Source organism: Candoia aspera, chromosome 11, assembly GCF_035149785.1.
Source record: "Candoia aspera isolate rCanAsp1 chromosome 11, rCanAsp1.hap2, whole genome shotgun sequence".
NCBI classification, from domain to species: domain Eukaryota; kingdom Metazoa; phylum Chordata; class Lepidosauria; order Squamata; family Boidae; genus Candoia; species Candoia aspera.
In genome coordinates this window covers 14,339,461-14,355,559 of record NC_086163.1, presented here as the reverse complement: position 1 = coordinate 14,355,559, position 16,099 = coordinate 14,339,461, and the positions used below count along the sequence as shown (strand labels likewise).

Below are 16,099 nucleotides of genomic sequence, written 5' to 3'. Positions count from 1 at the left end.
TGGGTCAGATGTAACACTAAACAAACCATGGATGAAGGTTCCTTAGCAAGTAGCACCCTTGCTGATTCATCATAAACCAGAATTTTGAAGAGGCTGTAGCTTAGGAGTAAACTACATGTTATTCTTGGCAAAGGTTGCAAGTCCCATCTCCAGTCCCATTCATCTCCAGCTGAAAAAAATTCAGTCTGAAATTCTGAAGAGCCACTGCAGTGTCAACAACACTGGGCTAAGTGGTATGATTCACTATAAGACAACTTCCTATTTTCTTATCCAAACTGGCCCACTAAGACCCTGTTTACCACAGCTGTATAATAAGCCATAGAGTAGGGCCATGTCAAAATTACCAAGGCCATACTTGTCAGCCCTTTGAGGCAGGCAAGTGTAGGCAATGGAATGCATGTTAATGCATGTAGGGTATTGTAACAGAATCTTGAAAGCCTGACCCAGGCCCTCTCTACTTCAGCTTATACCTAGCACAATCAAGGTAGAATTCTTTTGAGTTCCTTTGCAAATGCTTTCCTCTTTCCTGAGATTGAAACCTCTTTTCTGTAACTCCCCTGTGGCATCTCAACATTCCCCTCCCCCTTCTCCAAGTCAAACCAACATTCCATCATAATACTGGATCATGCTTACTATTCTTTGGGTGAAGAATATCGCATATCCTAATATCTGAAGAATAAAGATTGAGAGGCCATGCAGTTCGTCTGTTACACTTCCATCATATTTAATGAGTGCAAAAACTTTATTCACCACACAGATGAGGATGACATAACCCCCCATTTTCCATCAGAACCCAACAGGTGAAGCTCATACAACTGGGCTATCTCATAATCCAATTCATGAACCATAATCCATCTTCATGAATCATGAAGATGACACCTGTTTCTGCTTCAATTTCAAAGGCTCCTCCAATGTTTTCAGCTGTTAGGTAAAACCTCGACTTTGGATTGATTCCTAAAAATGGGGAACTGGGAAAAACACATTTTACACATGGACAGATACTGCTACTTGTGTTAGATATTTTTAAGGAGATGCAAAAGCAAATAACTCCTTATGGAAAAGTGAGTCCAAGTATTATTAATCATTATAGTCATGATCAGCAGCTATAATCATAACGATTTACATTAATTCAACCAATAAACTTCTATACTTATTAAAGCACCTGTCTATTTTAATGAAGTTTTATTTCATTTCCAAAGATATATTGATTCGCTGCCATGAGATCATAATGGATCTGTTAAAAGTGGGTTGCATTTATCGATCTACTTAATCATTCAATAAATATATGTGCCACCCAATCCACATAGCTCTCAGCTGCTTACAAAAATACAGAAATATGATAAATCAGTTAACCTTAATCAGTGTAGAGGTGGGCAACTAGTAGCCCCTCTGATTTTTCCAGGCATCCCTCCATTTCCCACCAAATTTTAGCAGGATGGTTTATTATTGAATTATTTGAGTAACAGACAAGTTGACTGATTTCCATAGCTTTAAAAGAAAATGGTATCTACCAATGAAGAGGAGGAAATTATGGGGAGATACAGAGAGAGGGTCTCAAGAGAAGACTGAAATCTCTGGGGTGGTGAATTATGATGTGAATGGATTACAGGAAAGGAATGAGAAAGAAATTGGTATCATGCTTTGCAAACTTGGTGGTTTCAATCACGTTTTTAGATCAGGTGAGACCTGAACCAAGTTCCATGTCTACTACATTTCATCTCCCAGCATCCTTCCTGAGACAATCATCAGCAGAAAGATCTAGGTTTCCCCTCTTTTGCAGAGCTTAATATATGCATAATGCAACCAACGTTATTGCTCATCTCAAAACCTGCTAATGCATGGTCTGTATAAACCAGGGCTGTTCGTAGGGTGTGATAAACAAAGACAGCCATGGCAACACAGTCAAAGCTCCACCCAACTTTATGAGCACTGTGATCAGTGCAATTAAAGCTCCACCATCTTTTATGTGCAAAAAATAGGTGGAGCTTCGACTGCATTGTTGTGGCTGCCATCTTGCCTTTTTTGACCACACCCCACAGACACCCCTAGTAGAAACCTACAGTTCTTTGCCATAATCCCACACAGGCCTTTTATAAAACCAACCCTTACGAGTTGTCAAGCTGAAGAGAGAGAACCACCTTTAAATAAAAAGAGAGAGATGAAAGAGTCATTTCCCCCCGCCCCCTTCCTGGCACTCTTAAAATACGATCTTCTGCCCTCCTGAAAAATTATTTCATTAATATTTCAAAGGCCGCTCCCAGGCATGCTGAAGCATTACCTTTCTCTTCATCGTTAATGCTGACGGGCACAATAAAAGCCACCTTTTAGTCTTCATCCGTATCAGCATCCGAGATGCTGATCCCGCAGGCCCGTCAGTTGTCATTCACGTCGCTGATAAAAACATGCACAGGGGCCGCATCTGAGAGATGAAGAGCACAAGATTAAAATACTCAACTGTAGGACTTCTGTCGGCTATAATTCCTTAAACTGTCTTCCTGCCTATTAAACAAAGACGAATAACGCAGGCAACACCAAAACAAACTCTTCGGCTTATGGGCAATTTATAATACTAACATTACTCAGAAAAACCCACCACGTTTTTTGATATCAAGTCAATGTCACATTAAATTGGTGGAAGCAGATACTATCTGAATAACAGATGCCCAATGCCACCGCGGTACGGTTTGGTCGTAACTTTCCTATGCCACTCTTCCTTTTAAAGGCTTGAGCTGGTGTTTTTTTCCTATGTTTTTAAGTGGGGAAAAAAATTATGTTAGATGGGAATATTGTTAAGCAAGCTAAAATGGACTGTTTATCGTAGTTAAAATTGGAGTAAGAGATTGATGTATTTTTTAATGTCTATCTTTGCTGTAGAAAGTCAGAAGTCATTCTTCATGTATTCTTTTCCATTTATTTCTGCCCTTTAGTTTTTCTCTTTTCTTTTACTTTTTAAATTTTTATCTTTTATCTATATTTTGAAAATATAATAAAGTTTTTTTTAAAAAAAATAAAGGCTGGAGCTGGTATCTGAAGCTGGTGACAGAGGGGTGGGCATCTTTTGATAACTGCTAGGGGGGCTGCACTTAATATTTGGGGGGGAAGGGGTCCATGAGCAAAGGAGGCAGGGAAGAATGAGTAGGTTTACCATTTTCCCGCATTTTTGGGTGAGGCGCTGGCGCATGCTTGTCTGTTTCATTGAGGAAAGCCTGTTTTAGGGCTTACGTTGTTCATGGGATGCTCTGCCCAGAACATTGGGGAACTTTACCAACTTTTAGTTAGACCCTCAGAGATATGAGGAGCAGGTCCAGGGTGTGATCAAAAAAGTCAAAATGATGACTGCGATGGTGCGATCAAAACTCTGCCAGTTTTAATGTATGCCATGGCCACCTTGAGTTTCATTTCAATTCACTTCACTTCACTGTGGCCGTAGACCAGTACAAGCAAAATGTTCAGGGAATATATATACGTAAATCTATCTTAATAGATAATAAACAAAATAAAATTTAAGGCAAAGTTAAAATACATTTATAAAACAACCTAACAGCTTGAGTTTTTTGATCACACCCTACAGACACCCCTGGGCAGATGTGCTGCCCTGGGGCTGCCGTTTGCTAAATAATACAGTATGGCTCAAGGAGGGCCTTGAATAACATCTCCTCAACCTCCTAGTCTCAATAAACATTGCCCTTTTAGTTCTTTCCAATCCATAATAAATGTTCTCTTCCCTGGTTAACTGAAAGACTCTGTCTTTCACTTTTTTCCGAGAAAAAAATTGAAAGTACAGGGCGATGTTGTTTTGCACTTTTATCCTATTTTTGAGTTGGCTGTACCTGCTTTGAGGAGTGCTATCTCAATCCCCTTCAGAAAGGTCAAATGTAGCTCTGTGGCTTCAAACGTTTATTTCATTTTATTTATTAGATTTATAATGCACCTTTCAAACCGGAACCCAAGGTGGCACAGGGAGTTCTCCCATTGTTCCCCCATAGCTCCTCTGTAAAGTAGGTTAGGCACCCAGGGAGCTTCTAGGGCTGACAGTGGACTCGGACCTCATCTTCCCAATGCCAGTGAAACACTTCAACCATGGCAACACACTACCTCTCAAGTTTTTCATACGTGTGTTTTGTAGGAGCACACACCAAAAACGTAAAGCGTGAATACACAAACATTTGTCAGAACCTTGTGGTTACTTGGAACTCACTGACACATTTTCACGAAGAACACCAAGGCCATCAACCTGTGTACTTCTCTAACTTGACATCCTGCCTTATTGGCTTGCTATGTATGTTGGTGGTTGACATCTCTCTGTAGCAGGGTTTCTCAACCAGGGTTCCGTGGAACCCTCGGGTTCCATGAGAGATCACTCGGGGTTCCCTGGGAGATCACATGATTGCTACGGGTTCCCCATGGTCACATGATCGTACTTCGGGCACTTGGCAACTGTCGCACATTCACCATGGTTGCAGCATCCTGTGCAACAACTGCTGCAAAAATGGTCGTAAAATTGGCTCCAGATTTGCTTAATGACTGCATCGCTTAGTGACCTAAATTCCAGTCTCAATTGTGGTTGTTAAGCGAGGATTACCTGTATTAAGAATATGCTCTGGTCTTTGCAGGCCTAGGAAGAGCCCTTGGGTTGGAGCCAGCGGCAAAGAAGTAGGGCCTCCGTAATTGTTGTTGCAACAGCCCTGCAAGGTGGAATTCCAGGATATACCTAGAGGATGTGTGTGCAGAAAGATGAACTACTGCCTCTCCTTGTGTCTATTGTTCCCCAGGCTGGTTTTCTACAATGTGGGATATAGAACTGGGGACTTCAGGCTCTCCTCTCACCTTGATTTCTGCAGTTGTGGAATGAATGATGCCGAGCAGTGCAGCTCGCAATGTCCTGAACTCCAACGATCCCTCCCTCCCTGGATAGGATCAGATAGACAACCACCACCATTGGTGTTCCCCATCTGGCAAGCGTATTGCCGAAAGGAAAAAAGATACGCCCTTCCATTGAACATGTAAAGTACATATCTATTTGATGAACTTACCTGAAGTAAAGCCTTTAGCTGAAAAACGGGGCTGGGGAAAGAGGAGAGAGAGTGAATGAGTGGGAATTACACAGCCCGTGCCAAGCGGGGAGGAAGAGCAGAGGAGGACTCCAAGAAGCGACAGGATTCAAGGAAAGGCAGTTTTTTAGCTGTCGGTACAGATGATCAGCACAGGGGACCAGTTCGGTGAAGGCACTAGGCTAGAAACCGGGAGACCGTGAGTTCTAGTCCCACCTTAGGCACGAAGCCAGCTGGGTGATCTTGGCCCAGTCACTCTCTCTCTGCCCTAGGAAGGAGGCAATGGCAAACCACTTTCGAAAATCTTGCCAAGAAAACTGTAGGGACTTGCAGAGGCAGTCTCCGAGAATCGGACATGATTGAACGGATTAAAAAAATAAAAATAGATATGGTTAGCCACCCTGTTCTTCTGGGGGGGGGGGGCTCCTTGGCTCCCCAGTCCATCCTACAGTCAAGGACTACCCAAACTGCCCCATCCAGGGACTTGACCCTGCTTAGCTTCCCAGCCCAGAAAAAGTCAGCCATTCATTCATGGTTCTTGTTCTCCTTCCCTTCTTCTCCTCCATCCCTCCCTCCTTCCGCCTCACACCCCCCCCCGCGGCCCCCAACTCTCCAGGTCAGCCTTCCCCTCGCCCTCCTACCTGCTCTCTCCTGGATCGGGGCCGCCTCGCCGGGTGCGCCAGAAGCCTCGGGAGCAGCTGGAGGCGCGCGGCGACGAAGCCAGGGTGCAGGGGTCCGGCCCGGCCGCGCATCAGCCGAAGGAAGAAGCAGCACGGACGGGGCCAGGGCCACCCAGGCCGCTCAGCCGCGCAGACAACGCGATCGCGAACCGAAAGCCCAACGCTGGCAGAGCAGGGATCGTGCCCCTCCAGACGGCTCGCGGCGCCAGCGTCCCGGCCGGGCACGGCTCCAGCGCCGAGCTCCGAGCGGCGCTGGACTGCCCCGGGCTCAGGAGGACTCCGGCTCCGGGATGCTGAAGCCCTCGCCCCCCACGGCAATTTTCTGGGCGGTGGTGGCGAAAAGGCAGCCGGGGCCCCATGCCCCCCATCGTCGCCGGCAGCCGCCGGTGGAGGCGCGGCCACTCCGCGGTGCCGCCGCGGACTCCTTGAAGGAGGTGGGGCCGAGGAGGGCGGGGGGCGCTGGGGCGGGGCCGAGGAAGGCCAATCAGCGGCGGGGCGGGCGGCTTCGAGGGTCGGGCGCCTGGTTGACCCTAATCACGGTCGTTCGTGAGAACTGTGTGTTGGCGCGCGCTGTAGGACAAGCCGGGCGAGATGGGGGTGGGCCATACATAGAAGGGCTGAACTCTGTTAAACCACCGGACGGTCTGCTTAGAACAGGGGTAGACTTGTCTTGGCTGGAGAGGTTCAAGCAGGGACCGGGTGGTGCGCCAGGGACCATTCCTGCACTGAGCAGTGGGTTAAGTAATGTAAGTAGAATAAATTAGAATGGCCTGGGAATTTAGAGAGAAAAAGGGAGATTCACTGTAAATGCATACACTACTAGTAAGCAATTCTCCATGATGAAAAAGTTGTATGCTGTATAAATGCTAAGCACAACAATTATTAACTCGATGGCCGGCGGCCACGTGGGCAACCAAAACAGAGATGGCAAGACACCATCAATAAGGACATGCAAATTGAGGGTCTGCACCCTGAGGATGCAGACGATCAGGCAAAGGGGTGTTTCAGGATCCGAAAAGCAGACCCTGTGATAACAGGAAAATGCTAGGAAGAAGAAGACAACAATTATTAACTTGGATCCTTGCCAGCTGATAGCTTCCCCATATGATCAATTCTTGGTATATATGTCTTACTGACCCGCATGTATTCCCAAGATACTTAAACACACACTATTTCTGATTAATGTTCCTACTGTGGCAGGGAAAGAACTAAATGGTAGGATAAAGGAGCTTAGGTTTATTTCAAGGATGAGCAGCTGCACTAAATCTGTAATTTTGTTTACAGGCCAAAGTGAATTCCCCACCACCACCACTGGTTTGCAGAGCGGCTGAACACATTGTGTCACGTGTGAAGGTTTTATTTTAAAAGCCTCATCTGGTATGTCCTCGCTGTATCACTGATGCCTTGGCTAGGACTCCCCTGGTAGCTGTGTAAGACAGTCACTGCATGAAGTCTTTATAATAAGGGCAGGTGTTGATCTCCAGCCTTGAAACATTAGATGAAATCCCATGTTACCAACTTTTCACTTGTCCAGATTTCCAAAAGTCTGTTGGGAGGTGATAGTACTGTGAAATCCAAGGCTACAGATGGCCAACCTTCTGTGTTACTGCAAGAAGCTGGGGGAAGTTTACATGCAATTACCCCATAGCTTGTAATTTCTAAAAAAAACTACCAGATCATGCCAAGCTTTAATATAATCACCTGATTTTGTGTTAGATGTTGCATAAACCCAGCCCTTATGGTTTGTAAACTGTGTTCTATGACATTCCATGAAATACGGTTTGTTTAGGACAGTGTTTCTCAACCTTGGCAACTTTAAGACGTGTGGACTTTAACTCCCAGAATTCACAGTGTGGAATTCTCTCATGCTGGCTGGGGAATTCTGGGAGTTGAAGTCCACACATCTTACATTTGCTGAGGTTGAGAAACACTGCCTTAAACAGTTCTCATCATTAATATTAATATCAGCCTTCTTGGGACAATCCTTCACATGGGTTCTTGATTTCTAATAAATCCTGCATAATAGAAACTTGTTAAGATCTTAAAAACATAGAAAAAGCCCCCAATGGCCCTGAACAAGATGCGAAGCTACACTTCTGGAACAAAATGCTAAGAGAACTGCTGTGTATTCAGGGAGAATCAGAGTATATGGCCAAATAAGGGAGCAGAGATTTATAGCATCAGAAATGCACGCTGCAGATGAACACTACTGCATAACAGCACAGAAACACTGATCACTGCATTTGTTCTTTTCTGTTCCACAGCACAAAAATAATAATTTGGATAGAACCAGTGTTCCCTCTGCTGGTCATATTGGAGCAATTCCACCAGATGGATTGTAAAAGGGTGATGGGGAGGTATTCTATCAGACCAATAACCATAATCCTAACCCATTTGGTGGGGAAAAAGTGCAAGAGAGCCAAGATAAGCCAATGTGATGTGTGAAAGTCACTGACGGGCAGAAAAGGAACAAAAGCTGTGGCCTAGATGGACAGAATACTGGGAGTTGAACTCCACACATCTTAAAGTTGCCACCGATGGGAAACCCTGCTTTAGTTAGTTACTCTTCCGTGTCTTGTTTGCCTAGTTTTCTTAGGCTAACTTTTTTGTGTGGGCATTTGAGATGGCCTTAGTAAAAGTACAGAGGCCAGGGGAGGTGTGAAGATTTGTATTTTTTATGTCTTTATTAAGCCAGTCTGGTGTATTGGTTAAGGCATCAGGCTAGAAACCAGGAGGTTGTGAGTTCTAGTTCTAGAAGCCAGCTGGGTGACCTTGGGCCAATCCATGTCTCTCAGCCCTAGGAAGGAGACAAGGGCGAACCACTTTGAAATCCTGCCAAGAAAACTGCAGGGACTTGTCCAGGCAGTCACCAGGAGTCATCACTGACTCAAAGGTACCAATACATAAAAATAAAGTTTCACTGTATTGTTCTCATTGTTCATTTGTGTTCATTTTGGTGTTTGGATTTTTAGGGGGGGTGTACATTAAGATTATACTAAAGGGAGATGTGGTGGCAGAAAGTTGAGGAACTGCTGCACTTGAGCCTGCTATCTAGTGTGATTTTCCATTGCCTTCCAGGATGTGTTTTTCTACTGCGCAATCTACACTGTCTGCCATCCAACCAAGATCCAGACTTGGCCCCACTTGGCTTTCTAAGATCAGCCAGGCACACCCACGCACTGCCTCCTAACGTAGCCCAGAAGCGGCCGCCCGTCTTTATCCGAGGATCGTGCTCGGTGCTCAAGTCGTTAGGACTGGCAAGGGGAGTGCTGTAGAGGAGCCGCAGGTGGATTGCTCGTGGCGCGCGCGCTCGCTCGCTTGCTCGGCATTCGACTCCGTAGGACGGGCAGAGGGCGGCCCGCGCAGGCGCCAAGAGGGCGGCCCGAGAGGCGGGGCAGAGCCGGGCGGGCGCGGTCGCTGCGGCTCCGTTTCTCTCGCGCGCGTCCGGGCTTCTCCGGCCTGTCTCCGAGGCGATGGCGGACGAGGAGCTGGAGGCGCTGCGCAAGCAGAGGCTGGCCGAGCTGCAGGCCAAGCACGGGGTGAGGCGAGCGGCGCCCGCGGTCTCGTGCCCTGCCGACCCGCGTGGAGGCTGGCTCCTCACGACGCCCCGTCAGCCCAGCCCCGGGGCGGTCGGCGTCTCGCGGGAACGAAGACCCGCGGTTCTACCCAAGGGGGAGGGGGAAAGTGGCCTAGGAGAGCGTATGAACTGGTGTACACGCATCCCCCTTGTCGGTTCGCACAACCAGCTGACGCGTGTTGTGTCCGTGCTGCGGGGAGCCAGCCTGTTTATGGCTCGAGGATCGGTTTCAGCCTATTCTATGGGAAACTTGGCTCCTTAATTTTTGCCTCCTCCCATATCCTGCTGGATTAAGACTCATTGGGTGGGCTTGTTGGGGTAAGCTGTGGCTTGTCTAACGGTGTTAGGGGAATAAATCACATTTGGCGTCGTTTGCACAACGTGCTGAGCCGAAATAAGCTTTGTAGTGATGTACTGCAATGTATATACCAGACTACAGAGTCTCTTCTAGTGGCTTCCTTTCCGTTATTATTACTACTACAGCTTTACATCAGGCTATGGAGTCATTTTCCAGAGGCTTCCCTTCTTTAATACTACTACTAGTTGTTATTTTTTTATCCCACCTTTTTAAATATATAATTCAAGGCAGTAGACATTCTCCTTCTTTTCCCCACAACAACCCCCCTGTTGGGCAGAGAGAGAGGGACTGGCCCAAAGTCACCCAGCCGGCTTTCAGGCCTAAGGGGGCCTAAAATTCAGTCTCCCGGTTTCTAGGTCAGCATCTTCACCACTACACCAAACTGGTTCTCACTTAATGGAAATAACTGGTGTTTTTTTTTCCCCTTGGAGGAGAGTTAGTTTGCTAGTTTATTTTTCAGTTTCTGTGTAAGAAGAGCTGCCCCACTTCAGAATGAGATGTACTAGAATTAAATGCTTTTCCAGTTGGAACAGTACCATCTATACTCACAGATAAGCCAAAAATTTTAGGTGCCAAAATGCACCCAAAAAATCAGGTTTGGCTTATCTGCAGATGAGCTTTTCCACGAGTATATACAGTTTTGTTTCTGTAGAGAAGGAGCATGAAATGTTATGCTCCTTATGCTTTTGACACAGGGAGCACTGAGGATTGTATATATTTGCAGTTCGTATGTTTCAAAAGGGATAGAGGCTGGGCAGTGTAAAACACCCAAACAAAATGTTCCTTCCTTTGACTCTTAAATTCTTCCTCGCTAGGACACCATAATAGTTATGCCTTTAAAAGCCTTTTGATTTTGAGCTGTTCTGCCCTTGAAATATTAAGGTGATTACATGCATAATTTAGCATTTGACCAATCAGAGCTCAGAATAAGCATCTTCAGTTTATTGCTGCTGTTACTAATAACTTGATTATTGCTAACCTTTCAGGATCCTTCCAGTGATATTGCACAACAAGAATCAAAACAGAGGTATTGCTGCATTACATCTAACTAATGTCAGATAGTTGTTACTAGAACTTCTCATTCTTTTTCTCTCCAGTGGGGTGTTTCCAAACTTACCACACTCAATAGCTTACTGATGTTCAGTTTCATATCTGTTGTGGCTCTAAGAATATTTATAGCAAATGAACCTGATTTCATGTGTCTTTCCAATCACATTCATTTTGTGGTATATATTTTCTTTCAAAAGCATGCATTGCAGCATTTCAAATGGAATGCTACTGAATATTTGGCCAATCTTTTAGAAATTCAAACTTTCCAAAAGAGAAAGTTGCAATTAGTGTGCACTTCCTTTTGCTGCTATATAAATGCAGGACTTTCTAGGTTCTGATTTTTCTCTTGGTCATTCCCTGTCGAGAGAGAGAATACAGCAAGAAATTATATGATTGATTGGTATTCTCTGCAAACAATGGGATCAGTGGCTTTTTGCCTGCTGTTTGAATTGCACCAGTGTTCTGTTGCTATAAAGTGTGGACATTTTACTGTTCAGTGCTGAAAGGTATATTCATGATAATTGTTAATGTAAATGGGTTATATGTTTTTCCAGTTAGTTTCTTATTTTGATAGGAGCTTTCTGGGACAATTTGAAATCTATCCCTTTGATTGAAAAGTTTGCCCTGGCAAGCATTTATAGATTTAAAATTGACTTGATTTTAAGTTCTTGAAAAATGGTAGAAATTAAACATACGTTAATGTTAAGAAATTAATATGCTGGAATAATTAATGGGGAAGAAATTCCACAAGTTCATATATAACTAAGTCATGCATTGATTTATAAAATTAATAGATACTATAATTAGCACTTCAGCAGAAGGGTTAACATTTTTGGAGCAATGTGTATTTTGTGCTGTGTAAAATTATTTCACTTACTATTACAGGGAAGCTGAAATGAGAAATAATATTTTGGCTCAAGTTTTGGATCAAGCAGCACGTGCCAGATGTAAATATTTAAAATATTTGTTTGATTTGTATGACCTCTCAATTTTCAAAAAGCAATCGTGGGTAACTTAAACATTTGTAAAAGCATTCAAACATGGGACTAGAAAATAGAATGCATTGAATATCTGGAATGGAAGAGAAAACAGAGTAACAAAAATACCAGAGTTCACAGGCCAACCAGTGTATATCTCCTTCAAGATGGGTTTTTCAGTCAAGATGGGTTCATCCAACATTCTGGCCCAATGCCCAGGGAAGAACCAGGTTTTCAAGGGCAGTACAAAAGAGAGAAGAGTCTTGGGGTTCATGTTGTGTTTTGACCTCTAGATTAAAGTCTTACTTCACTGCAGGGAGGAGTGTGTCATAGGCTGTAATACTATCCATACCTAAATGGCCCTAACATTGTATACATACTCAGAATTTCACTGGTCAGCAGTCCTTCATTCTCTATTGGCTTTGAATTGCTGTATCTTATTTCTGTCATTCATCCAAAGGCATTGCAGCATGCTAGATTTAGTATCCTGAATTACAGCAATATTTAGATATTGTTATATGTATCTCTATATATTTCAGTTCCATTTTGTCTTGATTGTAGCAACCTATATATTTGAATCTCAACAATTACTTGATCTCATTACTTGAAAAAGTGGCATACATACAGCCTAAAGCAAACACTGTAAAGAGTTGTACTAAGATTAGTTAGAATATAAACCATTCCTTGAACTTCTATACCATTTCCCAGTTGGTCAGCTTTCACAATTGGTTTTATTTAAACACCAGTACATATAAATGTTGCTTTTCTTAATTTAGGATTAAGGTGAGAAGTCTGGGGTGCCTGTAATAATCTTTATGTTCTTGAGAATAGAGTTGTGAGAGCTGATGTGGTACTTAAAGTATTGGACTAGGGCTGGGAAGACCCAGATTCAAGTCATTTATCAGCCTTGGAAATTCACTGGGTGATTTGAGGCCACTTGCTTTTTCTCCATCCAGCCAACTCCAATTTTGCTGTGGGGTTGAAATGAAGGGAGATTCCCTTGTAGTCTTGACCTCTTGGGAGAGAAGCCCAGATAATTTCTAGTGATAAATAAATGGCTTTTAATTAACCAAATACCTGTTTTCCTCTTGCAGTAAGCAATTTAGCACTTGTAAAGCCAGAAAAGGCAAAGGCGGTTGAGAATTACCTTATACAGATGGCAAGATATGGACAGTTAGGTGGAAAGGTAAGCTTATTCCTTGACTCAGTTCCCTGGAATATTGCTCTCTAGCAAGGCGTTCAGAGTTGAGGGGCACTAGTTGCTCCCAAAAATGTCTGGTTGGCTGTTATTTGAAAGGAGAGTAAAAAACTGATGGATTTTTTTTCTTATTTGGAATTCAGCTGGTATAACAGCCTACCAAAAAGTGTTCTGTAAGCTTCTGTTTGCTGCAGTTAGAACAGTCCTTTAGCTCTCTCTGTAGATAACTTCTTCTCTGGTTTCAGAATACAAGAAGGTATTTTATATAAAGGAAGATATAGATGGACACTTAAAGAACCACTTGCCTTCTGAGAAACGATTTAAGAGAGCTTGTGCTGCTGACATTGCTAAGCTGTATAAAAACAACAGAAGTGTTTCCTACCTTCTTCAGATCTTGCATAAATGGGGGAAGACGCAGCTTATCCCCCAAGCCCTCTGTGCATTCTGGAGAACGAAGAGATTAGTGACTTGAACAATTAATATAGCCAGTAAAGCGAGCAACTGCTTCTGTTCTTCGCTGCCCTTGTGTTGTGTGTGGAGGAAAAGGCCATTAAGTATAGTTCAAACAGTTGATTATTGCTATTTGTACCTTAATTAAAAAAAGGTACCAGTAATTCAAAATGAGAACTATAAATATTTTAAAACCCTGCATTTTTCAGCAAGAGCTGTGTATGCCATTCTGCCAAATGAATATTCTTTTCGTTCTCCTCCTGACTTCTTAGGTATCAGAACAAGGGTTGATAGAAATACTTGAAAAAGTGAGTCAGCAAACTGAGAAAAAGACAACAGTGAAGGTAAGATGCCTTAAAACTAATTAAAGCTGGTTTGTACAGAATGGAAGAAAAGTAGAAGACACAGCATAGATGGCAGTGGGTATTGGACATAGCTTTCCAGGTAGTATAGGGCAAATTAGATCACTGACACTGGCAACAGATAAATAGGAAGCCTTTCATACCAGTAAATTATCTGTTCAGTATTACCTAGTCAACACCCAGTTTGGTCTAGTGGTTAAACTGCTGGGCTAGAAACCAGGAGTCTGAGTTCTAGTCCAGCCTTAGGCACGGAAGCCGGCTGGGTGACCTTGGGCCAGTCACTTTTTCTCAGCCCAACTCGGTGCAACGTAGACTAGCCTCGTGGTGCACCCCGGGCAACGTGACTTGTCACAGCTAAATAGTCTACACATCTGGCTGCTGGACCTCACAAGGATTTCCCAGCAAGAAAAAGCAGCATGAACACCAAACTGCTATGCCATACAATTAAAACACATACACACACACTGCAGAAGCATTTCTTTAGCCCCCTTTAATGTTTTGCCCTCTGTCATCTCTGTACTGCTCCCACCCTTTTGACATTCCGCAAGCTGGCTGTTCTCCCAGGCCTTGGGTTAGGATAGTGCTTAAGCCCATTTGTGTGTGTTGTTTTGTTTTTGCTGTTTGATTCTTTGGGTTTTGACTTTGGTCAGTTGCCTTTTTTCCCCTTCTTGATGTACCTTGTTTTCTTTTAAAGTTTTATCTGTAAGCTGCCCAGAGTCTTCCCTCTGCCTGCCTCCCTTCCCTTGGCTTAGATGCTGTGAAACACTTTAGGTAGATAAATTTTAAGAGTATAGTTTCTTTTGTGCACCTTCAAAATTTAGATAGGAAGGCTACCAAGCAATAGCTAAGGGATTACACATAAATGCTAGAATTGGCGTATGTATGCATGACTGAAATGTTTGTTCCATAAACATTTGATATTGTTATAAAACTAGTGACATTCAATTGAGCATCAAGCTATTTTAAGCCTGATTTCACCTATATTCTATTATTATTCTAGTTCAATAGAAGAAAAGTATTGGATTCTGATGAGGAAGATTAATTAATGAAATGTGAAGTGAGTTGCCAACTACAAATCATCTGGAATATGTCAAGGAAAGTACATTCTATCATAGATGAAAGTTTACACAATGTTCTGTACCCATTTTTATAAAAAGGAAAACAAATGAGCTTGCCTTCTGTATAATGAAGTGAAATGGTTTTCTTAGATAAGTTTTATATAAAGGCTTGGAAATAGGGATCCATTCACTATTTCTTGGGCTTCAGTTTTCCTTTGATACCATGCAGTTAAATTCACTCTGCGGTTGGCAGATGTGAAAACACATTTGCTCTGCTCCTCCTCCTATAGGTGCTTTGTATCCCATAGGAAGTGAAATTCTACTGTGCCAACAGACACAGATTTTAGGTCTGCAGCCTAAATACATATTGGAAAGAGAATTTCTTTGTATATTTAAACTAGGGAGGAATATGCTGCACCCATACAGTCCTCATTTCTTAACCTTGAATAAAAGATGAGCAGCAGCCATGGAGTTTTACCCTTTCCCCTAAGTAGAAATTCCCACCTCACTTTTGATTATCTTAACTGTGATTAATGCCAAACAGGATTCCCTGATAGCTGTTTTTGAAACTGGCTTCAAAGCCTGATTGGCATTACCGTGGTTTCAAAGGATTAGAAATACTTCGTGTACATTACATGCCGTGCCAGGACACTTCCTGAAGTTTTGCTAAAATTGGTTTGGAACCAAGCAAGATGGGCTGGTTCACAAAAATATGGCTCCATAATGTATTGTTGACTGATTTGCTGCATTGCAAATTCAGGATGCTTTGCTCAGAACATCATGAAATGTAATTAAAGTCTGCTTGGGAAGAAAAATCTTCCACTATGTTGTTTTTATACAGAAGGAGGTTAATAAATGCTTCAACTTTGGGGCATAATTTAGCCAAAGTTAATTTTAAAGGTCTTTTTAAAAGGAGATTGTAATGTATGCTAAAATCAACTAAGACTGGTTTCTGTATTTTGTCTTGGCGCAACCCACCACTACATAAACACATTCATTTCTACCCAAGCTATTTCCCATTTTCAGAGTTGTAAGGCAGCTGCTCTGATCCTGAGACCATCTTATACACATGACACTTGTAAATACATGTTGTGCCTTTTTGTTACAGAACGTGTTTGATTCAGGCATACGATCTCCCTATCCTATGTAAGTCAGAACATTAAAAGACAAGTTCTTTTTCTGACTTGTATGGGTTACATGTATCTAGAGCCTTGAAATGTATTAAAACCTTTCCATTAAGCAAAGTTAGCTGTGAGCAATTATTTGTCTATTCCACAAAAAGTGTATCTTCTTACATACATTTTGTACAACACTGGAAATTTTGCCCTCTTTAGGATG

The 16,099-nt window shown here is 43.1% G+C and overlaps 2 protein-coding genes across 3 annotated transcripts in view; one reads left to right on the top strand and one right to left on the bottom strand.

Annotated features, from left to right (window-relative positions):
- The window catches only part of SLC7A9 (solute carrier family 7 member 9), a 304,184-nt gene that overhangs the window by 172,259 nt on the left and 115,826 nt on the right, over positions 1-16,099 (bottom strand). The gene's annotated exons all lie outside the window — the stretch shown is intronic.
- Positions 9,146-16,003, top strand: PDCD5 (programmed cell death 5). Its single transcript, XM_063313179.1, has 6 exons — positions 9,146-9,270; positions 10,653-10,693; positions 11,602-11,663; positions 12,788-12,879; positions 13,614-13,685; positions 14,704-16,003. Exons 1-6 carry the CDS (start codon positions 9,205-9,207, stop codon positions 14,743-14,745), a joined length of 375 nt encoding a protein of 124 aa, XP_063169249.1. The 5' UTR covers positions 9,146-9,204; the 3' UTR covers positions 14,746-16,003.

Excerpts from the sequence above, each read along its gene's own strand:
- PDCD5 (XM_063313179.1), top strand. The coding sequence starts at position 9,205 with ATGGCGGACGAGGAGCTGGAGGCGCTGCGCAAGCAGAGGCTGGCCGAG. Across the intron at positions 9,271-10,652 it reads AGCTGCAGGCCAAGCACGGG|GATCCTTCCAGTGATATTGC; the intron begins GTGAGGCGAGCG and ends CTAACCTTTCAG. Across the intron at positions 12,880-13,613 it reads ATGGACAGTTAGGTGGAAAG|GTATCAGAACAAGGGTTGAT; the intron begins GTAAGCTTATTC and ends CTGACTTCTTAG.